This window comes from Patagioenas fasciata, chromosome 7, assembly GCF_037038585.1.
Source record: "Patagioenas fasciata isolate bPatFas1 chromosome 7, bPatFas1.hap1, whole genome shotgun sequence".
Taxonomy (NCBI): domain Eukaryota; kingdom Metazoa; phylum Chordata; class Aves; order Columbiformes; family Columbidae; genus Patagioenas; species Patagioenas fasciata.
In genome coordinates, this window is record NC_092526.1 from 36,436,814 (window position 1) to 36,461,170 (window position 24,357).

At 45.0% G+C, this 24,357-nt stretch overlaps 1 protein-coding gene and 3 non-coding genes across 4 annotated transcripts; 2 read left to right on the forward strand and 2 right to left on the reverse strand.

Moving 5' to 3' along the window:
• Nucleotides 1-329: 329 nt before the first annotated feature.
• Nucleotides 330-1,134, reverse strand: VMO1 (vitelline membrane outer layer 1 homolog). The gene is made up of 3 exons (XM_065841589.1): nucleotides 949-1,134; nucleotides 748-863; nucleotides 330-633 (listed from the first exon to the last, which is right to left on the reverse strand). Exons 1-3 carry the CDS (start codon nucleotides 1,132-1,134, stop codon nucleotides 330-332), a joined length of 606 nt encoding a protein of 201 aa, XP_065697661.1.
• An 898-nt stretch (nucleotides 1,135-2,032) lies between these two features.
• On the reverse strand, nucleotides 2,033-2,114 carry TRNAS-GCU (transfer RNA serine (anticodon GCU)). Its single transcript has one exon. It is a non-coding gene; the product is annotated as a tRNA-Ser (tRNA).
• Nucleotides 2,115-2,364: 250 nt separating this feature from the next.
• On the forward strand, nucleotides 2,365-2,437 carry TRNAM-CAU (transfer RNA methionine (anticodon CAU)). The gene has a single exon. It is a non-coding gene; the product is annotated as a tRNA-Met (tRNA).
• Nucleotides 2,438-2,627: 190 nt separating this feature from the next.
• On the forward strand, nucleotides 2,628-2,709 carry TRNAS-GCU (transfer RNA serine (anticodon GCU)). The gene has a single exon. It is a non-coding gene; the product is annotated as a tRNA-Ser (tRNA).
• The last annotated feature ends 21,648 nt before the right edge of the window (nucleotides 2,710-24,357 follow it).

Below are 24,357 nucleotides of genomic sequence, written 5' to 3' on the forward strand. Positions count from 1 at the left end.
CTGGCCCAGCCCAGTCTGGGTGCACGTTTTTACTGAAAGCTCATTTCCGGGTGAGACAGGGCCAGCGCTGGAGACACTGGGGAATGTCTGGAAGTCGGGGTGGTGGCAGAAAGGGGTTGGAAGCATCTCTGGGAAGTGGAGTTCGTGTTGGGGGGGTTGGCAGCGGAGCTTGTATAATGAGGTAACCCATAGGGATGAGGGAAAGATGGTCCCTGAGGGTACCAGGGCTAAGGTATCTTCCGATAGACGTGGGGTCCTGGGAGAGGGGACCCCAGGCACAGGCTCTGCTGTGGAGTTGGGTCACAGGATCAGGTGCCCTGCAGTGCTCGTTATGGGCAGCAGAAGAGACGCAGGTCATTCAGGGCCGTGTCGTCCCTCTTCAGCCCCCATGCAGGATCTTGCCGCGTCTGGATGCCACACACTGCCCTGGGGCACTGGGGGCTCCAGCCACCCCACTGGCCCCAAGCAGAACCCGGCCCCTCCAGGACTTGCCCGTCGGAGCAAACGAAGCGGGCACTGGTGGCAGCCACCTCATCGCCCAGGAGCTCATCATGGGGCGGTTGGACCCGCAGCGCAAAGCCCACCAGGTGCCCTCGGTGGGGGCACCACTGGGCTTCCGACCACCGGCCCCATCTAGATGGGGAAGAGAAGACGGTCGGTGCTGAGGCCAGGAGGTGCGGGAGGAGAAGGCAGTGGAGGAGGAGGAGGCTGCTCTCCAGCTTTGGGGAGGGGCCGCTGGGGGCTCACCTGCCACTCTGCGACTCAGCTGTGTAGCCGCCACTGGGGTCCCCATTGCGGGAGCAGTGCAGCCGAATCCCGTTGAGTGCCGTGTCGTCCTTCATCAGCCCCTGGGGTGCCTCTACCTGTGACAGAACAGGGGTGGGGGGTTAGTTCCTCCTGGGAGCAGGGTCTCCTGCCCGGCTGTGAGCACCAGCGCGGAGGCTGCACCTTAAAGCTGACGCCGCTGGCGTAGAAGCCCTTGGGGCACATCTCTGGCCAGGCCCAGTCTCCCCAGGGTCCCCCATTGGACACAGTGATGACCAAGGCATCCCTCCCACCCAGGTCCCACTGCGGCCCCTTTCCTGCAGCGCCTGCAAGCCCCACAAGCAGGAGCAGCGCCTGTCCCCCCGGCATGGCTGCCCTGCCCGCACCTGGCCCAAGGGGCTCTTATACCTACCAGGGCTGGCAGGAGGAACCTGGCAGCATCTCAGTGACTTTCCCGGGGGTGCCCAGGCCTGTTAGACAACCAGGATTAGCTGCAGGAGAGCGATAATCCCCCTGCTGGGTGGGGTGCAGGTAGCTGATCCACCAGCTCTTTGTTTGGGTCCCTCTCTGGGCAGCTCACCCAGAGCCACTGGGCATCCCGGTGCCAACCTGGGCACAGGACAGCGTGAGACTGGGGTACCTTCCTGACCCTCTTGGGGCTCCAACCATTGGGATTTGCACTCTGCCTTTTAGTCTTTTTATCTTTTTTTTTGAGTTAAAATGAACAGGCACATTCACCAATACCTCAGAGGGAAACCCCCTCCCATCACTCCCCAGGGTATCCATTTCATAGCAGCTTCACACTTCACTTGTCCCAGTTTGTTTTCCGGCTGCACCCTTCTCTTTCAGAGGGTTATCATCCTACTGCCTAACAGCCACTTTCTGGCATAATAGCTCTTTTAAAGGATTTCTGAGTGGTTTTCTTTTTCATGAGTCTCAGATAAGAAACTTCCAACCACCTCCACGTCAGGACCTGGCTGCCCTTTTAGACACCTCTTTAATTTCTTCTGCAGGGGCCACTCAGTTGTCTCCCTTTCCAAAATCAAATACTACTGCACAGGGACTGATGACCTTGTCCCTTTGGGAAGATGCCGTTGCCATGGTGGACCAGGGACTTGCTACTAGCTCACTCCCAGGGCTCAGACAGCGCTAGGGAGTCGTCGAGCCCAGGGTCCCCGTGTGCCAGGAAGGAGCCTGAGCCAACCCCAGCGGAGGACACGTCAGCCCGGGCTCTCTCCGTTCTTCCCGTGCTGCAGCAAAACAGCTCCGACGAGGGTGGGATTCGAACCCACGCGTGCAGAGCACAATGGATTAGCAGTCCATCGCCTTCACCACTCGGCCACCTCGTCCTGCCCCGCGCCGCCCGGGGCCCCGCCCCTCGCTAGCCGGTGAGGAGCCCCGCCCGTCGCTAACCGGCGCGGGGACCGTCCTCTCGCCAACCGGTGCGGGGACCCGTCCCTCACGAACCGGCCCGGGGACCCTCCCCTCGCTGCCGGCCTGACCGCGGCCGCCCCGCAGGTGCGCGTCCCGCCCCGCTGTGCTGAAAAGCAGACCCGCCGCCCGCCCGCTGGAGGCCCGGCCCGGGTGCATCTTGACGTCGCCCTCTTAGCGCAGTAGGCAGCGCGTCAGTCTCATAATCTGAAGGTCCTGAGTTCGAGCCTCAGAGAGGGCAGAGTTTTTTACCGCTCCACCTGGCTAGCAGTGAGGGACGGGCCGACATTTTGCTGCCATGTCAGGGGACCCTGCGGCGGGCCCAGCTCCGTCCTACCCGGGCTGCTGCCCTCCAGACCCCGCAGAGCGGCCCGGGCCCCCGGCGGTACCGACGGCGCGGGAGGGGCGGGGCCGTGCAAGGTGGGGAGCAGGACGAGGTGGCCGAGTGGTGAAGGCGATGGACTGCTAATCCATTGTGCTCTGCACGCGTGGGTTCGAATCCCACCCTCGTCGGGAATTTTGTTGCTGTCTCTCAAGTTCTCCCACCCTACCCTGGATCTGCAGTGGGAGGTTCCTGGAACAAGACACAGGGTGCCAGCAGGGAGCCAAAACAGCCTCTACAGCACCCCAAAACTGCAAGCTACAGCACTCCTGTCCCCCAACAGGCTGGCAAGCTTGAATATTGCACACTAGCGATCCAAGGATTAAACAAAGCAGCACCCAGCAACAGCATCCTGGACCAGGAGCTTTTGCATACCAACAAAGTGACAGCTCATTTTGATCCACTAAAAATTTATTCAGTACAAAACACATTTACAGCAGGTGGTGTGAACCATGTCCCAAAACACTTCTGGGTTTTTACAGCTGAATTCCAGGTAAACCAAGAACAACATCAGCACCAGGGTGAAGCACAGCAGAACAGCACAGGCACTTTGCTTCACATAAACCAGTGTAAGTTAACTCAATTCTGCCCATCAAAGGTACATGTAGCACAAACAGCCTCAAAGCATAATTTCTTCAGTTTAAATTCCTCATTTCAACTTAACATTAAGCTACTATTGCTAATCTAGGTTTAAGAGAAATAATACAAATGCTAACTTTAAACCTTGAAATTACTTTTTTTTTTTGGAAGGCAGGTGACAGTTTTGGACTACTGAGAAATTCAAATTAAATTAGAAGCAAGTGAGACAAATGGTCTCTGGTAGGTAAGATTATCAGTATTTACCCCCAAAGCTGCAACAATTTGTATTTCACCAGGCTGAAGTTTCAGCCCAAGAAAAATCTGCTGATATTGTAAAAACATTTGTACAGGACTACTGCATGCATGAGGGTCATCGTTCCACTATTTGTTGGAAATCAATATTAAACTAAAAGGTCTTCAACTTCCAAAGCCACAGCTTTCCAAATACCAGAGAACGTAGGTAATCTGCTTTTACAAAAAAAAAAAAAACAAAAAACAAACCCCATTTCTCCATAGCTGTTTACTGAAGATTGAAGAAAGTGTGTTGCTTTGCAGCATGACAAACTGTAGAATAAGCAACTCGTCTGCTTTAGTGCCATAAACACTCAACATAATAGAACTTTGGCCCAGCAGCACAAAAATCCTTCTGGATTTGCATTGAGCATCCTTAAGTATAGAATACAATCAAGTGTTGCACAGGCTCAGGAACAATATTGACATTCCTGGGCAGCAGAACAGCAACTTAAAACCCCAGTGCTGCTGGAAAGCAGGTTCTGCAGGAAGCAAGCACAGAGCTGGGCCTGTGTCTGTGCAGATCAACTGCTCCAATGTTCCCAGGGGCCTCCGCTACCCTGTCATTTTCTCCTGGTGAAGCTGTGTTTACCCACAATGAGAGCCGGTAGAAAAAAAAACCCACCACACAACAACCCACACACAAAGTGTCAATTTAAGGCTTTCCAAGAAAAGCATTTGGCTCATCTGCGTGCCTGCAAACAGAAGAGATTGTCCCAGACCAGCCAAAGCTCTGCGGTGAGCCACACCACACCGTCTGTGCGAGGTGGCCACACAAGAAGGGCCCAGGCCCCACATTCTTCTCACAGCAGAACTGCAACTCTGTTCCATCATCCAGCCCTGGAATTCGTTTCTTTATGAAGTCTCCTAAGTCAACACATCTACCTCACCTCTGCTCAAATATCCACCATGTCCACCAGAGCAGAGAGGTGGAGCTCAGAGGCAACTTCAGCCTCCTTGCTCGCTCTGAGCAGCTGTTGCAAGTGTTTCAGTCTGTCCGACAGCGTGGGGCTCAGCTTCTCCTCCAAAAACTTGCATCCTTCTTGACTCTCAGCCTGGGCAGAAGGAAAAGAGAAAGAAGCATTACCCTGAACCAACAAGGGACTTCTCAGCTGACGGGCTGTTCCCCCATTTTTGAGAGCGACTGTGGAGGTCAGCAGCCTCTGCCCCTGAGGAGGTCAGGCAAAAATAGCATATTCTGCTAGTTCTGTCCCCAGCCTTCAACCAGGGGAAGCTGACCCCCAACACTGATTCCCCAAGTTGAAGAGCAGCACCCCAAGGGACAATGTTTTCTGCTGCTGGCAGTCATAACAGTAACACCTGTTGATATCTGCAAAAACCATCTCCCTCCCAAAACCAAGTTATTTCCAAGGTGCAGTTTTTCAATTCTTTATTTCCCAAGTCTTTCCAGCACTGCACACCAAGGTAACTCCCACAAAAGGTTTTGCAACTGCCGCAGGAGTGCAGGTACCTGCACTCCTCAGAGCTACAGCTAATTCTCAGTCCCACACTTCCTCACCTGTTGAGATGACACAGGACTCTTCAATGGACAGGTGACAGTCGGGGTGGTGACCAGAGACTGGGGGAGGTAGAGAGGAAGACCTACAAAGTCACCAAGGGGCTCCATCTCCTCAGCTAGATATTGGTGCAACCATTCTTCAAACCTGGACAGAAAGATCAATAGCACCAGTCAGACTGCAGTCTGGCTTTTGTCTTGTAACCAGGGGGTAACCAAGAGTTTAGGGGTCCAGAGGTGTCAGCAAGAAGAACCTGATGTTCACAGTCATTTCCAACACTGACATAACCCACCACTACGACAAAAATCCATTGCAGAAGGTTGTGGTACAGAAAGGAGCCACACAGACTGAAGACATACAACCAACGGGGAAAACAGGGCCATCTTCAACAGCTTTAGGTCTTCGGCTTTGTGATCTGCATTGCTACAGGCACCAAACTGGCATCCCAAAGTGGACTTTATAGACATTTGTGAAACTGCAGGACACAGACTATTGTACATACTGTACTACTTTAGTATTGGTGGCTCTATTGACCACAGAGAGTTTTCAACCATTCCTCAAAGCTCCAAGTGTTTCTACCACTCTGGAAGGTTCCTGCGATGCCAGGAGGAGCTGGCAGGAAACAGCACAGTGCTGATGTGCTTGATGAAATCAGATTAAACTAGAGACAGTCTAGGCTCTTGTTGGACTTCATCTTTCTCATGATGTCTAAGCTAGAAATAGTTTACAAACCTGAGCCAGAGCTGCAAGGAAAGAATGCTGCTCTGGAAATTCACCTTTTGTTTTCTATTTTCTCCAGTTGCAACTGTGTCAACAGACGCTCTGGGAGAAGCTCCTGGGCCGAGGCTGTGTCTGTGAATTCAGCTGCACTAGGAATGCTCTTCTCTTGACCTGACAGCATGCTCATATCTGGCATCATGGAGACACTACAGGGTTTCTTAAAAGAGCTCGAAGATTTTATCCTTGACCTGGGGGGAGGAAAAAATAAAAAGCACAGAAATGAGTGTGACAATTTTCTCCCCTACTAGTTTGAAGTATGGAAATAATAGGGAGTGAGAACCGATCGTCTGGAGACATTCTTTTGTACCAGGGTCCAACATACAACCACATCTGTGTGGGATGAGAGAGGAACTTAATCTGACAGAGGGCTGGGATTCATCTCAAAGAAAGGGATGTACCCAACACCTCCTGCTCCACAGCAGAGCAGCAGCTAAGCTTCCAAGAGGGGAGACTGGCTTCACTCTGAACATGGCTGGAGAAGTGAGCTAGACTCGTGAGATCTCAAATACTTCAATGCCACACAGCTCTAAGGCAACTCTCGCCCCTCAACCTGTAGTGTTTTCTCTTAGCAGAAGGACTCTCCTGACATGTTCCCACAAGCTGGGGACAAAGCCTCTTTTTGAACTCAAGATGCTGCAAAGTTAACATGTAATTACCAAAGAGTAAATCTGCAAATCATCTAACACATAATTCATCTGTCAGGTCCAGAGTGCAACTGAAAGTGAATGCAAGGGAAGGCACGCTATTGAATAACGAGTACGCTCATGATTTATCCCTACGCTCTTTTCCAGCCTCATACTGTTTTTCCTCCATGCTTTGTGTACCTGAAGTCTAATTCCAGAGCCTCAGCAGTGTTTTCTTTAGCAGAAGATAATTTCTCCATTCATAACACTCTAAGCACCCCCAGCCCAAGCAATCCATTTCTGTGACAGAGTAACGCTGCAGAAATAAAATCTACTTTCTACCCAGTTTCAGCACAACCTTGTACATCATTTTAAGGAGATGTACACAAGCACATTCTGGGAAGATGCCACGTGGTTTCAGCATTGTGACAGCACTACATGTTCATTGTAGCGGCCGGGAACAACCTCCTTAGAGTTCACGAGCAATTCGGAGGGCACACTGGACAGCTGAATGCTGCAGCGCCAGTAGCCGCCTCACCTCTCACGGCCTTGCCGGATCTCCTCTTGCGTGCGCAGTCTGGCTTGTTCCCACGAAAAAGGGACAGCAAAGTTCTTCAAGTGCTCCTTGAAGAAGTACACGCGGATCTGACCATCTTCACTTACTGCTTCTGTGAATAAAGCCAAACCTACCATTTAATATTAGAACAGATTTTCCCCTTCAGAAACAAAGCTCAGTATTGAAAAGCCAATTTGAAGAAAAAACTACTTCAAAGTGAACACGCAAATTAAGTTGTAATATACATGTAAAAAGGAGCCTTCTCAAACTGACTGACTGTTCAGATACCAGATCACTGGGAAAGACTGTAAAATGCTGCTTTTTCTTAATTTTAAGAAATCTAGTGCATCCAAGTTCAGTCATTTCATTAAAAGAGGCTCCCTATAGGGCAGCAAAACCACACCACACACTCAAAATTAAAAGCAAACAGAATCAGAGACAAAATTTCTCCATCCATGGAAGTGCTCAGTAACAGTGGCATCTGCCATCTCAGCTGACCTGAGCTTATGTGACTTCTGAGGGACCAATTATTGGCCTCTGGTTGAACATAAACCCTTTCCTACTGGGAGGGGAGCGCTGAAAGACTGACCATGTTCCTCCACAAAGACAAATTTTTGTTAATCGCAACCTCAAGTCATAGTCAACACTAAAGACACACTCCAAAGAGCAGAAAGATGTGCAGTAAGCACAGTGTTGTTCTACAGGAGGAGATCAAGATCATAGCTCCCTTCCTGCTACGTATCAATCCCTGCCACACATAAAGGTACCACTGTCAAGTTCTTAAACACAGTTGCACAAGAAGAATCATCCATGTTGTAGGACAACTGATACCTGGAGAAATGGGCAGTTTGGGTGGTTTCCAGTCTCTCAGTTTATGATCAATGCAGACTGCCAAGATATTATCCCAAGGGATCTCATCAACTGAAGGTCCATCTTTAGAGTTCCCAAATGTTCTGTTTTTCCACTTCTGGTAAGTTTTGCTCAGCAGATTCTCCACTTGAGACTGGATCAGTGGTTGAGTATGGGAAGAACTCGCAATCTGAGACACATACTGAAAAATCATGCAGCAAACTGGATGCCAAGGAGCTATCGGGGGAAAAAAAGTAAATTGTAATGATTTGTGACAGAGCAAAACTACCCACCTTACAGGCTGATTTTTCAACACAGATATTTCAACATCATTCCCTCATGTGCCACCTAGAGGACAGTGCAGCATGAAGTACATACCACCTAAGGGGGGCAGGTCTAGGTACGGGATCTGGAAGGACAGCACGGCCTTCTTCAGCCAGGCCAGGTGATCAGGCACATTCCATTGCAGGTGGGGCAACAGCTTGTTCCCCCCAGGCTCTGAAAACTCCGTAACAGGCCATGACAAGTCACAAAGGTGCTCCGAGGATGCCACATCCGAAAGAAACTGCAGCACGCTGTTGTACAGCTCTATGATGACCCCAGGTTCCTGAGATGGCAGGCCAGCTGAACACCTCTCCTTCCAGTCATGGTAGAAGCGCTTGCCAAATTCCCCATCGACCCCATCCTCAATATACTCCCGAAGGGTCTGACTGCAGAGCTTGAGGGACTCGGGGCACTGGGAAACCAGCCAGCCCACAGCTTCAGAGATCTACAATACACAAAACATGGGCAGTTGGAAACTGCTCTGCAGGGATCAGGACACAAAGGATTCAATCCTGCAGCTCTGAGTTTGACATAACCCTATTCAAGGTACTATGCAACAAAATACAAACACATCAACTATGAGCATCCTGATATTCGCAACAGTAAATTCTCCAGCTAGAGGATCATAAGCTAAATTCACATGAAGCAGGGTCAGTAACAGACAGACTGTTCACACCAGGTACAGTTGTGTAGTGGAATTCCCTGCTCCTGGACACTGGGGATGCCAAAAACTTCTCTGGGAGAAATTAAGACAACTCCACAGAATGAGCCCAGGGTGACTATACCCAGAGAAGCCATGTCTGATCCTGGCAGTCCTTGAACTGCAAGGAGATGTACACTCTGAGGGTTTGCAGGGGAGCATCACTCTAAATATGTCTTGTTTTCACATTCAGGTGTATGGGAAAAAAAAAACGGTAAGAGAGCTTTTTGACAAAAACCATGTCGCAGAAACTTCAATGGAAAAAATATCCCATTACACAAGACCAGGTGCAACTTAAGCTACTGAGAACATAATAACTCCTTATGGGGCATTAGTAATTAAGAGGTTAACGATAAACCAGTTAAGTATCTCTTTACATGAGTTGCTGTTCTTACCCTTTTGGTGCCTTGTAAGTCATTGATAGAACCCAGGAGCTCAACAACGGTGTAGTCTGAAATAAGCTGGGCTGAAATCAAGTCCTGCAGCATCAAACCTTAAAAATAAGAAACCTGTTTGTTCTTTCTCTGTGTATATGCCAGGTTATCTCCTTCTCTAACCTACTCTCACACTCTGCATATGTTCACAGCATCACTTCTTTCCTCCATCCCTTCCCCACAGACTCTCAGAATCAAATACTGTGTGTAAAGGAAAACTGGAAGCCAAAAGAAAGTTCATCTCTTTCCATACTGTTCAGTTCTTAAGGCCTCAGGATTTCTAGCAAAGATTTGACAAGTACTGTGGTTCAGTCTCTCCCTTTACCAGACAATGTATCTGAGAGACTGCACTAGTACTTTTACGTTTCTTTTTTTTTTTCCCAAGGCACAGAAATAATCATATACCTTCTTCTACTTCTTTCTCTCTGGTCTCCTCTTCCTGACCAGGGACTAGAACCACCAGGGGAACTATTGGGTGGAAAGGCTTGGCCTGAAGCAACTGTTTCAACTGCAGCAAAGCTGAAAGCCAATAAACATCATCTTCTGCAACATCTTCACTCCTGACTCGAGGGGGCAGGAGAAGAATGAGACCACTGGTTCCAAGCAAGTCTTTTTGCATCTCGGCCATATCAAGCTCAGAGTCAGAGAGCACACCGTGTGCCACCTATACAAGTAACAAAGATGACAGTTATGTAGCAAAAGCTTATCAATGCACATCCTGCTTTTATGGCCTGTTAGGTATCACAAAACTATTCTCACCTACCTTTATACACACACTGACTTTAATGCTTCTGCTCCCTTGTGTGCCAAGAGAACTAAATAATGTCAGTGTTTGAACTCTGCCTTCCGTATGTGAATCTGTTTTCTTCCAGCTTTTGTCTCCCATAAATTTGGCTTTCAACCAATCCACCAGTATCCTAGCAAACAAGAAGAGTGAACTTTTGAGGTTTTTATTTTTTTTAAAATGGCATTTTAGTGTTTTAGCACCAACACCTCTAAGATACCACAACCTATAATGACCCCAATCTTTGTATTGCTTGGATTTTTCTAAACAGCTATTAAGTGTCCTGAAATTATCCACACTGCTATGTATCTCAAGGTTTTCTATTCTCAGCAGGAGCAAGAGGAATCCAATGACCAATGTCAGAAGATACAGAGCACTGCAACAAATTACAGCTCTGGTCTTTTTTTTTTCCTCCAGAGCACTCTAAAAAGAAAAAGCACACAACAAAAAAAACCCTGGAAACTTAAGCAGTAGGGGAAAAAAATCTCAAGGACTGTATATACTACCACTTTTCTTCTACTTGACTGCCCTGTTTGAAAGATAGGCCCAGCAACCAACTCTTTTACTTACCTGTTGGGATCATCTTCTGCATATTCATCATCATTTGGCAAAACCAACAGCACCTTCCAAAAAACATGTTCTTGTTGAACCGGAATATGTTCAGTGATTAATGAGACAAGATCCAGGGGAGTCCAAGCTAAATCACTTAAAGAGAGACACAGAAGCTGGTGAAAAGATGCCCCTAGTGCTCATTCCCACGTGAGGAATTTTTTTTCTTGTGTTGAACAAGCTACCATCCAAGTAATTCAAAACAAAACCACGAAACCCACAACACAACAAAAGAACCACAACACCACACACACACACATAACATCCATCATATCCTTAAAGTTACATCTGCAGCAACACAATCAGATAGCCTAACACTTTCACAAATTTATCTTCCAGTTTCCCTTATCTAGAAAATACTCCCAGAAGCAGGGCTGCAAGTGGACACTCAAAGTATCATTTGCCATTCCTTACTGACATTTGACATCTCTAGCGTTTGTTACAGTTTTCTTAGAGAGAAGACAAGGATCAAACACCAACATACCTTAACAACTGCTGGTAGAAGTGCTGAACCTTAATTTCATGCACTGTCTTGTTTCTCAGCCAATTCAATCTGGAAACAAAAGATTCTTGGTTGTAATTTTTGGTACAGAACATGTACTTCAACTGAATTTAAGAAACTCACTCAGACCTAAGTAGTACAGCAGACGCTTTAGAAAGCTGCCGTTAATAGCGAGTTTTGTTACGTCTGCAATCTTTGCCATGGCATTTGTGCAGAAAGGGTGTTTTTGGGGGTACTTAGGAACAAAGAATTTTACAAAACCATTAATGTTCATAATGGAAGAGGGTTGCTCTGTAACTTGCCTTCCAAAAAATCAGAATTTCAACTGCTGCCACTACAAATATCCTTACCTTGTGCAAGAGGTCCCCAGCTTTCCTCCGTTCCCCAGGTTTACCATTCTCTTGCACAAGTTCTCCATGGCTATAGGCCACTCAGCGCTGGGGGACAGTGCTTTCAGTTTATTTTTCGGATCCATGCAACAGGGAGCAGCTGGAAACACCCTCATTTGACGTTTCAACTTTGTTCGAGCTGCCACTGCCTCCCTCCACCTTTGGAAGAGATAAAAATGTCACATTAACAAACTCTTCGACAGGCGCACATCCCAAAGAGATGCATGAACTCAACTTTAGGACAGAAAGAACTCTGCGAGGGAAGGTGCTCCATAGAACAGAGACTTGCCTGGTGCTCCCCCTTCAGCAATGAGAAATGCCACCCAAAAACACACTTCAGGGTGGCTGCACCGGGGCAGCACGGCACAGAGATAAACCACAACAGCCACTGAACATGTAGCACATATCCAGAGAAACAGGTATCCAACAGAAAGAATACAAGGAGGAATTCTTGCAAGATTCTAGATAGAACAAAGCTGAGATCTCCTACCAAGCTCACTACCTGACTCTTGATGAGGTTTGCTCTTCTCCCCACAAATAGCTGAGTAACTTAGAGGCTAGTAGTAAGACTAAGTCTAACCTTACAATAGGGACAAGACAGCAAAAAGAACATAACCAGACATCTGTAGTTCAAACCAACTCCGTGACAATGCTCTCAAGAAGCACAGTTGTGTTGCAGGGTGGCAACTCACCGTTGCAAGTACTTGCAGAAACACTGGAGCTCCTGAAGGGTTTCTTTGGCAATCTGGAAAATCTCATCCTCCAGAAAGAGGGCCATGACGTGACCACAGACTTCTTCTGAACAGCGGGCAATACGGGCTTGCCGGTCTCTCTCTAAGGCACACCTAGTGCAAAATTAAACAAACCAAGACATCTAACAAGGTGGAGGCTGCAGCAAATCCAATACAAATAGCTGAGTTGCAAACAAGGAAGACCACCACATTTAGCAAAGGAGAGGTATTTTCCACATTTCAGTGTGGTCCTTCTAAATAAGGCCTACAATCAAAACAGAAGTCATTCAAGTTTTACACTGATCATGGGCTTCCAAAGAAAGGTCTACAAGAGACCCCACAGTTGAGCCATACGGGAGTCAGAAGAAGAATAAGCAGGAAGTACAGCCTTGTCCTCACAAATCAGTTGCCTCCACCTTGGAGGACCAACACCGCCCAACACAGTGCAACTGCAAACTTCCAGCCTATTGAAGATGACCTCAGAGAAGACCAGCCAAGAAGCCCCCTGCTCCCTGACAAATTCTTACCCTTAGGCAGGCATCCTACAGTAAAATATAGAACATGGTGTGTTGTACTTACTTTAACTCATTGGTTGAAGCTTCTTGAACACTCTCCTTTATTACTTCTTCCATTAATTCCATACCCACCAACTGGCTCAACTGCTTTATTAACTGCTCTCTTTCCCGCTTTTGCCTGGAAGGACAAAGATTTAGACAAGCAGCAAGATTTATGCAAGCGAAAGATTCACGCTGAGAAACCTGTCACTTAGCTACACAAGCACTGCGTGCAGCATCAGCATTAATTCACCTAAAACTGAGTTCTCACTAGCTTGGTTCTCTCTCTTTTTATGGAGCCAGGTTTCCCTCAAAAATACAGTTAACAATGGGATTAATTTTATTCTCACCACAGTAAACTACAGACAAGTAGCTTGCTCAGCACAAAAAGCTCCTGCACACAGCAGGGCTGGAATCCATCTCCCTCTCTGGAAGCTCTGGGTGACTAATAATGGCTCTGTCAGGTCGCCAAACTAACTAGCAGGTCACCAGAGACAACCAGTCTGCACAATCCCAGGGCAGTTCAAGGTGAGATAAACTGAGTGCTGTCAGCAAAAGAAACAGGACCTGAGCACACATGCAAGGACTTGGGTTGGCACCAGTTGTTGCTACGCTGCTTAAGGGTGTGTGCAGCCCACCCTGCCCCGCAGCAACTCACCTCTCCTCCTCCACTCTGCGCCTCTCCTCCTGGACTCGCTCCCTTTCCGCGCTAAGGACACTTCCAGCCACCTGTTTGAGGATCTCCCCTGTCACTTCAGTCATGAGTTCCTCCAAAGTGGCCTCTGAGGTGCTGTGCAGAAACAACAATACTCTTTTCAAAGCTTGAAAGTTTTAATTCAAAACCCTATGTCTGTGCTTTTCTCAAGCACATCTTTGCTCCGCTGCAGAGAGTTGAGTCCAGGTACAAGCCAAGCACCTGTGCTGTTACCAGTTTGCTCCCCTCCCCACACTGTGACAGGGGAGAACACAGGAAGAACAAAAGCAAGGAAACTCGTGGAGATAAAGGCACCGTAATAGCTGAGGGGGGAAAAAAACCAAAAAACTAGAAACAAAAACACATGAAAAAAAAACAACCAACCAAACAAAAAACCCCCAAAAACCAAAGAAACCACAAAACACAGTCACCAAAACCTACACCCCTGGCAAGCAAAGCAAAGGCAGCCAGCCACCACCTCCCACAGGCAGACCAATGCCCGGTCTCGAATCAATGGCCACCCTGAAAGGCAGAAAAACTACACTTTCTTCTTCCTCTAACCCAGTTTTATTGCTGACCATGACATCACACAGTATAGACTTTGGTCAGTCCGGGTCAATTGTCCCAGCTGTGTCCCCTCCCAGCCTCTAGCACACCCCCAACCAACTCACAGGCGTGCAGAGTGGGAAACAAGGCCTTGACACTGCACTCTTCATCAACAACCAAAACACCGGTGCATTATGAACACTGTTTTGGTCACAAACCCAAATCTACAACTCTACCAAGTGCCTCAGAGAGGAAGCACTATTAGAAGCAGAGAAGCAGCCAGATCTAGACCTACTCCTCTTGTCCCCCTTCAGGCACCTTCCCATCCACAACACACGTTTCTTGTGGCAGTGGTGTGTCATGTAAGCCACAGTTTACAGAGGTCTGCAGTTAGCCTTCCATTAGGCTAGCTGGTTTGTAATAAAGTTGGCAGATATCTGAAGAAAGGTCTGTTTTTCCCTCAACTGTATCAGTTAAGACAGTCTCCACAAGAGACTTTTGCCTTGCTTAATTTTATGATTTTCACACATGGTGCCAACTAAGGCAAATTGCAGCTTTGCCAGCAGACTCCAGGCATACCAGCAATAAATGCTCTTTACCAGATGGCAGCAGTCACGTAAGCTGCTCCTGCTGTGCCGACTTCTCTGCACTCTGCTTTGAGGACGTCCTGCACCAGACTGTCCACCACTTCAGCAATGTCCTGCAACACAGAAGCAGCAGTTGGAGCAAGATGTGGTCCTGCCCAGGATGGCCTGGGCACACACGTGAACTGGGAGTGAGGCCCTCCAGCCTTGTTTAACTGATTGTAACTAGCATCACCTGTCTTTCTACAGCTTTCTGTATTAAATATGAGCAATTCAAGTTTGGAAATAATAGCTAAGAAAAGTAAATTTTGGGAGGGATCCCTATTTTCGTACTTGAGTTTCTTATAGAGTTGCCACTACTCTACAAGTAGGAGCTGATTTAATTCCACACTGAATTTCACACAATTTCTGCAAAATGACTACTGAAACGTAGGCACATTTAGGCAGAATACGGCAGCTGTACTTCACAAAGCAATGAGACACTCCAAGCTGGGTTCAGCAGTAGTACGTATCTAAACATGTGTGGGATGGAGGAAAAGTGGAACAACACAGACACACAGGGTACACATCTAAAACCCAATGTTAATAGTCACATCCACAATAAGCAACTTTGCCATGTCTCATTTGAAACACGTGCCAGTAAGAAACAGCTCATTATTATTCACTCAAGCAAAGCTGACCTACTAAGTCAAGATCATCACTTTCTGACTCTCTCAGAGGTTTTTCAAACAGATGCTAACAGACATGACTGTTTCCTCTATGAAGGAGCCTGAGCAAGCACTATATTTTCAAGCTTGCATCCAAAAATCACTCAAGACTTTCTCTTTTCAGAACAGTTCAAGGAAACAGCTTCTCAAAGCATCCACACCACTGAAGCAGGGAGCATCTCCTTTAGGCTCTACATAACACATGCAGATCTGGAAAACTAAACCTAAGAAATTTGGTTACCTTTTCTTACATTTCACAGATCTTTCCCAAATACTTCAAGATGGTTTTAAGTTTCCTTACTGTGTCTGTGTAGACAGGTTGAGGCTTTGGAGGGAGAGGCTCAGGCTGTCCAGCAGGTTGGGACACTGCTGGGGCAGGAGGCAGCATTGGCACAAGCTGACGAGGTAACAGCGAGGGCAGAAGATGAGCCGGGGGCTGGACTCTTACTGCTGCAGCATCCAAATCCACACCTTTGCTTTCCACTCTTCCTTCTTGGGAGGGAGGGGGCAACGAGGAGAGAAAAATGAAGGAAACCAGTTCAGTCACAAATAGAAACAAAACTATTCTTATCTTCAAAATCTTGCTTGTCTGATAAATCTCATCAGATCATAAAACAAGTCCATAACTGAAGCGTGCTGCCTTAAAGTTAAAAATATATCATAGAAACTGATTTATATTTTTGAATATTTTATACAAAACATTCAAAAATTTCACCAACTACATACATTTCCAATAAAACAACTGTTTTAAGTCAAGTGTACTTAACACCTACACATACCACTTGAATAAATGCAAAATATCCATACTTTCAACAAGGAAAAAAATGTGTTTAGCCAACTTTTTAAAAAACAACATTATACACACAGTGGGAACAAACAGTTGCAATACAAAATCGGCAAAAGCTGAAAAGGGTGGTTGCCTGTCTGAAACATACAAATTATTTCACCTATGTTGGCAAAATCGCACTCATTTCCTTCAGTACATTTCCTGTTTTGGGAAATATCTTTTTATTGGAGACAAAGTTTCTTAGCTTTTACAGATACACAAGTACACTTAAATCAAAACACGCTTTCATTACACCCAAAATTTCCATGCAATTCAACTCATATGAGCCCAAGACAGTTTCTGCTTTGTAACAAAACTACTCACAGAGTTGACCCAGCAGCATGTTCTTGAGCTGCATCCAAAACCACCCGATTGCTCTTACCTGTTGCTTCCACACTGGATTTTTGGCCACTATTGGCTTGATCCACAGGGGTGCTTCCACCAATGTATTTGTTCTGTCCATTGAAGCTGGACACAGGCACATGGTGAGGCACGGGGGGCAGCGGTCCCCCATTCACAACTTCCCCGACCGACACCATCAGCTTCTGGCTGACAAACATCGATTTACGTGGCTTACGTAACCCGTCTGGCTCCAAGAAAGCTGAGCGATTCAGCTCCACATAAGCGCTGGGGAAAAATAAAAAAAGAGTACGCACTGAACTAACATTTCTGGGCACTCTTGTGGACTGTTTTGTCTCTCTCTCCTTTTAACTTTTACCCACTGTGTATAATATCCATGTACATTTTACCTAGACTACATCCCACGTGACAGACGCCAAGACTATCTTCTTCCAATCTTGGCACCTGGAGTATGGCTACTTCATCATCTCAAAACAATGTTTACAGGAAACAAAACTCTTAACTGGCATGCTCAATTTTTTTACCTTCTCCAGTCTCATGAGACCAGGCTTCCGTATGAGCACACCTTACAGTGTATGTATTTCGACGACAAGACATTTTGATCTGCAAATTGTTGGCCTCCAATGTTTTGCACTGTTCAGCTGCATCCCACCCTACATGCATCCCCACAGTGCCAGCAGACCTGTATCCTCATTTCCTAGAGAGCTGCAATTTACTACAATTCAACTGCAAGATAAGAACCTAAACCATTGTTTTTTTTCTACAGGGTTATCCACAATGTCTCTTTCTAACAAGCCCCTGGAGTCCAGTGGACACAGAGATCAACATGCAGTCGCTCCTCTGGTGCAAATGTTTCTCTTGCTCTTTTTACCATCTTCCAGGAGGCTGAAGGAATTTTGTGCCCTTGAAATCTCTTGCCACCTTATCAAACCAAGTATTATAAAAAAACAATATATAAGGGAAAAAAAAAAAAAGTTATTGTGGGAAGTCACCGTAGTTACAGGGATACAAACCCCATTTCTGAAGGGAAAGATGCAAAATTGCAGAACTTTACATAAACCACAGCAATAAAAATAGAACAGATCACTATAATTTGCACCCATCCCTATCATGGTGTTTTGCTTACAGCATCCAGCCCCTGCCCTTCACCTCTTTTTTTTAGTTGCAAACTCCAGGGGCAGCCCACCCACATTAACAGTTCATGCTGATCTAACCCCACTAATCATCCTATGGCACAGACACCCTTTTCCTTACACTTACCCATCAGACACACTCAGGCCGTAATAACTTATAAAATCAGCTGCTTCCTCACAGTCTTTGAATAGCAGCATGCGGACCAGGTGATCCAAGGGGAACGCTGTACATCTTTGGGTGCTCACAGTGTAGGCAATATTGAGAGACTTGAGAGCATCTTTACGAATCTGAGGGAAGGTAAAAGGAAGAGCCACATAACTATAAAGACCCTAAAACAGCGTACTATAAACAGGAAAATAGTGTTTAAAAGCAATCAGTACTTTGTCAAATATTCATGCAAACAACTACTCAGATTTAACTTTTTAAATTCTATGCAGTTGCTTTCTAGTTTCAGTTCCTCCTTGGTGCTTCTCATTTTGAGCATATCCCTTTGATTCTTGTGCAGAAGGAAAAGCTTGAAAGGGCTTCCGAGAGCACAGGTTGATACTTCCTCTGCAAAAGCCTCATGCCTGCTTCTCTGCTTCCCAACGATGTTAGAGGAAATAATATGTATTTGTATGCAGTTATGGGAAAAAAATGCTGAAAAGAGCATTTTAGTTTTTGCCTTTTGTATCTTGCTAAGTTTAAGCACTTCTGAAGAACCAAGAACAAAATTGTTTTTAAGGTTAAATATCAGTTTCATGCTCACTAAGAAGCTTTCCTCCCAACAGTCCCGGACAGTTTTATTGATTAATGCTTTAAGAATAAAAAAAAAAAAAAAATCCATTTGCCCTTTTCTCACCTGGTTAAAATAGCAGTGTAAGATACAGGCATTCAAATAGGAAGCTGTTTGCACTAACTTGAAAAACCTCACAAAGTTGTTGCTGTTTAATGCAGCAAAAGCTTGAACTGCAAATCTAACTTCGGGAGAGTTTCTAACCTCTGGATGAAACTGCTGTACTTCTCTGTGGAGACAAAAGACAGACAAAACCTTTGCTTCAATAGGAACAATCATAACTCAATAACAACTTGTAACAAAAGGGAATTAAAATTAGAAACTGTAAGCAAGACGTGCAACTCCTGTACAAAACAAACAGCTGTGAATTGAATTTGCAGCATTATTTACAAGTCACTAATCTTCTAATGATGCTCGCATAATCAGCATGCTATTGTTTAGGTACATCACTCCAGCGTCTAGGGAGGATGGCAGTTAAACTGACCAGGAAAGCCAAGTATGACACTGCCCACAAAACATTTTTTGCTTGATCCTACTGCAGATAAATCAGTGAACCTTGCATATCACTCTGGGAAGAGAAAAAAGTTTCCTTGCTTGAGAATAGTGAAGATTTAACTTTTCTTTGGGGGGGCTGGTTTTTTTACTACCTGCAAAAGGTCTAATGAGTTATTCAAAGCACAGATTTTTTTTTTCTCTCTTCTTAAAAGACACTTTTAAAAATGACCTATTGAAAAATTAAATTAAAACATTACTACAGCACACTTTCTTTGGCAAAAAAAAAACAACTGCAACTAAGCTCTTCCATTACAATTTGTCTGGACTTAATCCCAGTTATTCCCAGAGGAAAAGAGAGAAGACGAGTGATATTCACTATTCCTACCTGAGAATATCACCCTTGTTGAGATTCAGCAAGACATTATAACCTCTGAACTCTGCTTCACTCTTGCAGTAAATTCCCTTGTTAGCCAGGTCCTGATACATCTCCTTCAAGCTCTGCAGGCATTTAGTCATGTTCTCATTGTTGATTTTGGCATCAAAGGAGGACATGGGCTCTTCGCACAAGTGGTGAGCACAATGGATGTGAAAGCGAGTGCACTTCTCAATCAGAGACACCATCAGCGGGTTGCAGAGATGTTGCTGGGTTATATCCTAACGAGAACAATAAAGCATTGCCTGTACTTTTGAACTACAGGTGAAGAACACAGTCATCTGGCACTACTTTTAGAAAACTCACTTCATCTGTGCTTTTTGTCACTTGGCAGTTCAAAATATTTGGATTGCTATTGCTTTTTGCTTCACTTTTTACAGGATTATGTGATACGCTTTCTATCATCAAACACCTCCATCCACCACTACTTACCTTTCTTATTCCACGAGTTCTGTTCCAGACAAAGTCATACCACTCTCGGTAGTTTCCTTCTCCTTGATCCATAATGTTAGTCACTAAATAGTCCATGGTCATGCTCAACACCTCAGAGGGTCTCAGTTCATGGGGCAAAGGTTCCTCTTGATCTGCTGAAGACCTGCTATATTCCTTGATTGCTGCTGCGTGATCTACCTGCAAGATGCAGATAAAAGTCCAAGGAGCATTTCCAACTTTTCAGGCATACAGAGGATTTAATCCCATCCATGCCTTTCCTTTAGTAAGGAGCAGACTATTAAAGCAGTTTCTCCACTGTTCACACAAACAGCCCACATCCATTCTGCTACCAGAGCAAACATATATTGTTTTATTTTATGACAGGATCCTAAATGTTGACTTAAATTCAGCTTTGAAGACTGTATACTGCTGCCCTGTAGTTTTAGAACAGCAGTTCTGAAAGCCTGTCTGTAGCTAAATAACAGACATGACTTAAAGTGAAAAAGCAATTCTCTAGCCTTCTTGTTTTACAACCCAGAATTTAAAGACATTAATGAAATAGCATCCGGAATTTTTCCACCAAAATTAACTCTGCAACCAACTAGACAACACTGACAACTTTGTATAAGTAACACGTGAACTGCTGTCCTGGGAACAAACCCCAGCATACAGAGGGCTCATACCTTGTCAGATCCTAGAAGCACTTCAAAGATACTGAGCTGGTTTCTCGTCTCCCTCATGTAGCGCTCTTTTTCAGGACACATGTCTGGGCAAGTGCCAACAACAGTTTTTGCTTTGCCAAGATCAGTCCTTTTTATTCGAGCTAAAAACAAAAATTAAAATTTAACAATTAAGCATTTCTCATTTTTGTTTTCAGGACAAGCTATCACCCTGATATGCTGACAGAGCCCTAAGCTGGTCAGACACCTCAAGTGGGGTCTGTACACTGGTCAGATGGGTGTCAGAAGTACATTGCTAGGGCAATGCTTCACAAAACAAGCTGGTGGGAAGAGGTCTCCAGAGATTCCCACCTTACTCAGAGCAAAGCTGTACCCATGCCCTGCCGTGGTCAGAAACACACAAGGATGGGGTTCTTCCACTCTGGAGTTCTGCTGAAAAAAAACTGAAGCCTCTAAAAGATACCCAATGTTTTGTATCCTACCAGTCTATCCTGTTTTGTGTCCTAACTAAGCACCAGTGATTTCCCAATTCCATGTCAAATTGATGAGAAATGTGTTCATCGATATTAAAAATAAGATCTTAAATTAAAAGTAGGGTCTAGCTTTGAAATGGCATGTACATGACAGAAAGGTTTACAACCCAGCACTGTGAAACAAAGAGCCATTTATCGAAATAATTAAATAGTTTGAATTTAGGGAAACACCACTGGGATTTGGATAGCTTTCTTTCAAGAGCCTATAGGGATGCTTATCTCCCTACATGGTGTCCTTCACAGGAGATGAACAATCTGCCACTCAATTTCTGCAAAAAATATGCATGTGCAATAAGTAAAACAGATTTGTGTTCTACAATAAATTAATGTATACAATAATCCCTCACAATAGAACAGTATTTTGCAGACTGCTCCATATTAAAGACTCTTTAAAGACATTTCCATAGCATCACAAGAGCTTTGCAACAGACGCCAAACACTTAATTTCTTTCCAACAGTGAAGCAGATTTTACACTCAACTTTTGTAATTACCTTGTCGCATGATTTTGTCCCTTTGGTCCAAAAGACGATATCTTTCTTCAGATGTCTCAGCCACTAAACCTACCAGGTTACCAAGAGACAACAAGGAAGCTCCCAAGGCCTCTGAGCTCTGCCCTTCAGAACCAGCATCAAACAGATCCGCCTCAAACTGCAGTGCCTTTCGAAGACCAGGCTTCTTTGCTGGAGAACTAAACGCAGAACGTTTTTCTCAATAATACACTAATGCACACCCCCGCCTTAACCAGTTCAGTGTTCTTTAGGATGTCAACATCTGTTTAGAAGATGACTCTTTTCACAAGGCAACGTATTAAAACAAAACAAAACCAAAATATGTATCAAAATACTAAGATCCCAATGATGCTAGCACTGGGAGTTAATCTGGTTAAATCCTCAGCACTGCCTTGACAACACTGCCAAGCATTCTTGATTGTGGTGAAAGCCTCAGTCTTTGTACAACAGAAATAGTATTACTGAATCTGTCTCAGAGTGGACAGAACCAGATGGCTGTTGCAGCATTTTTGCATCACTAAGGCACAGCAGTTTGCATTTTGAACCAGGAGCTAGCCTGCTGTTTGGTGGGGAAAAAAAGTGCTTTCTATAGCAACAGAGACACAAACATTTTTCAAATCAAGGAACACGCATTCCTTCACAACATATTACTAATTTTATAATTCTGTGACTGCGCATATCAAGCTGCTTTTGTCAATCTAGACACACCATTAAGGTACCACAGAAAGATGACAAGCCTACCAGTGCAGCAACTGACACAGAACAGAGGGATTCCTGTATGAAGACCATTCACTTGAAATGTGACAAGACAACGGTTCAAACTCACCAGCTACTCTGAAAATGGGATTCTCATTTTACAGAACTGTAGTTGTCTACAAATGAAACTGCTTACTTCAGAAGCTCATTTAATCATGACCACACAACAGTGTCATTACTGCTTCATCCTATTTTGGCTCTATGTTGTTTCATTCAATTCCCTTCTGCCTCACTATTGCAGGCAGAGTTACCCATGTTGTGAACAAAATATTCAAAAAACCATCCAAAGTAGAAGACCTTAATAAGCAGTTAGAATTATCTTTCTAATTAAGCATGAGATCTGTGAGCTTGTAATTCAGCCAAACCAGAAGAGACAAATGAAGCGCACTCCCCAACAAGAATGTGATGATGTGGCAAACACTGATCATCATTTTCCACCATCCACCCTGTGTCGTGCCAGATGGCTTCTCAGAGGAGCACACATACCTTTTACCAGGCATGACACTGCTGACAGAGGATCTTATTAATGGTTTTCGAAGAGGGGAATGCTGATAGTTTTGCTCTTCACTGCTTTGCCTTCCTTCATCTTCACCTGCTTTCTTCTCTTTGGATGAAAATTCTCTTTTGGCTGGACCTGAAGTGACATATAAATATGAATCCAGGTACTTTTCAAATAGTTTGAGCAACAACCCTTTTTTCCCCATGGGGATGGTGAGGAGTTTGTTTAAAAAATACTATTAGAAAATGAATCCAAGATTAACACTTTTGTTCATGTATGCAGGATGAGAAGCTATACCAAGTAAGCCTACTAACTGCTTGGCAGCTTCACTGTTCTGTAAAGAATATTCTTCAATCAAAAATCATTTAGCAACAACTATAACTGCTCAGCAGCTTGCCAGTATATGAAGTCTGATCACCATCTGAATTTACATCCTCTTGGGTTTGGGATTTAATACACAAATCATAACACTCAACAATATATGAAATTCATCTCACCTATGTAAACCACAATTTCCAGTGCTCCCACTGAAGGATTTTAGTTATTAATTTCACATACCCAAGCCTAGACTGACATTGGCATGCCTTCTCAAGAGTTCCATCTTCACTTGTCAGGAAGGGAGAAATTCTTCTCCCAGGACCAAATTTTCAGCCAGTTTGATTTCTTGAATTCTCAGATTAGTTATTTTACAATACTGCCATTCATGTTTCTATAGACTTAACACCACAATAAAATCACAAAGGCAAATAGGAACCCCTACAGTTGCTACTTCAAGATACGAATTCTCAGGAAGACAACCCCGCAGCTGTTCATTTTCTGGAAGGCAAGTTTGTGGTTGGTCAAAGCTGTGAAGAACCATTCATTTGCTGACAGTTGAAGTGTATCCCCAGGCTGGGATCTCAGAGGTACACACACAGCATTCATAAAGGGAAGCACTTGACAATCCAATTGTTGTTCTCTTTTTGGTTCAGGCAGTAATTGTTGATACACAGAACAGATGCTCACTTCAGAATACTCCTTAACTCAGTTCTTGGGACACCTTGCCAAAAGTTGGAAGCCCACATTCGAGTCCATGCTTTGAAGTGGGTAGTAGCAAGGCATTTGAAACTGGGTTTTCTTACAACCCCTAAAAACATCCTACTTTATACAGAGCAGAAAGTCAACATCACCGTATTCCTCTTGTGTGGTTCCATGAATGGTTTCTAAATTCTCTTGTAAAACTACACCGTCATTTCATGTCTTTAGCTCTTTTGTATGGTTGAAACAATAGTTTCACTCAGATTAAGCAAAACATTTTTAACAACAAGAATTTAAGAAAGAATCAGTGCAATTTCCAACTGAGATTTGCAGTTGCTCACTTACAGCTTCCTCAATACCAGAGGACAGTACTACAGATGCTGAAGTTTACACAGTTTACAAAACCAACAAGAAAAAAAGCTCCAAGGGCTAAGATATCCCTTCTGGCACCCTGGACTCCCAAGCCATAGACTGTTAAAGGCTGAGAAAATATTCTGGAAGCAGTTACATGCTTTATCCTGTTATTTTTTCCGCTCCCCTGCATATTCACATAGGCAGAGACAGTTAGCTGAAACG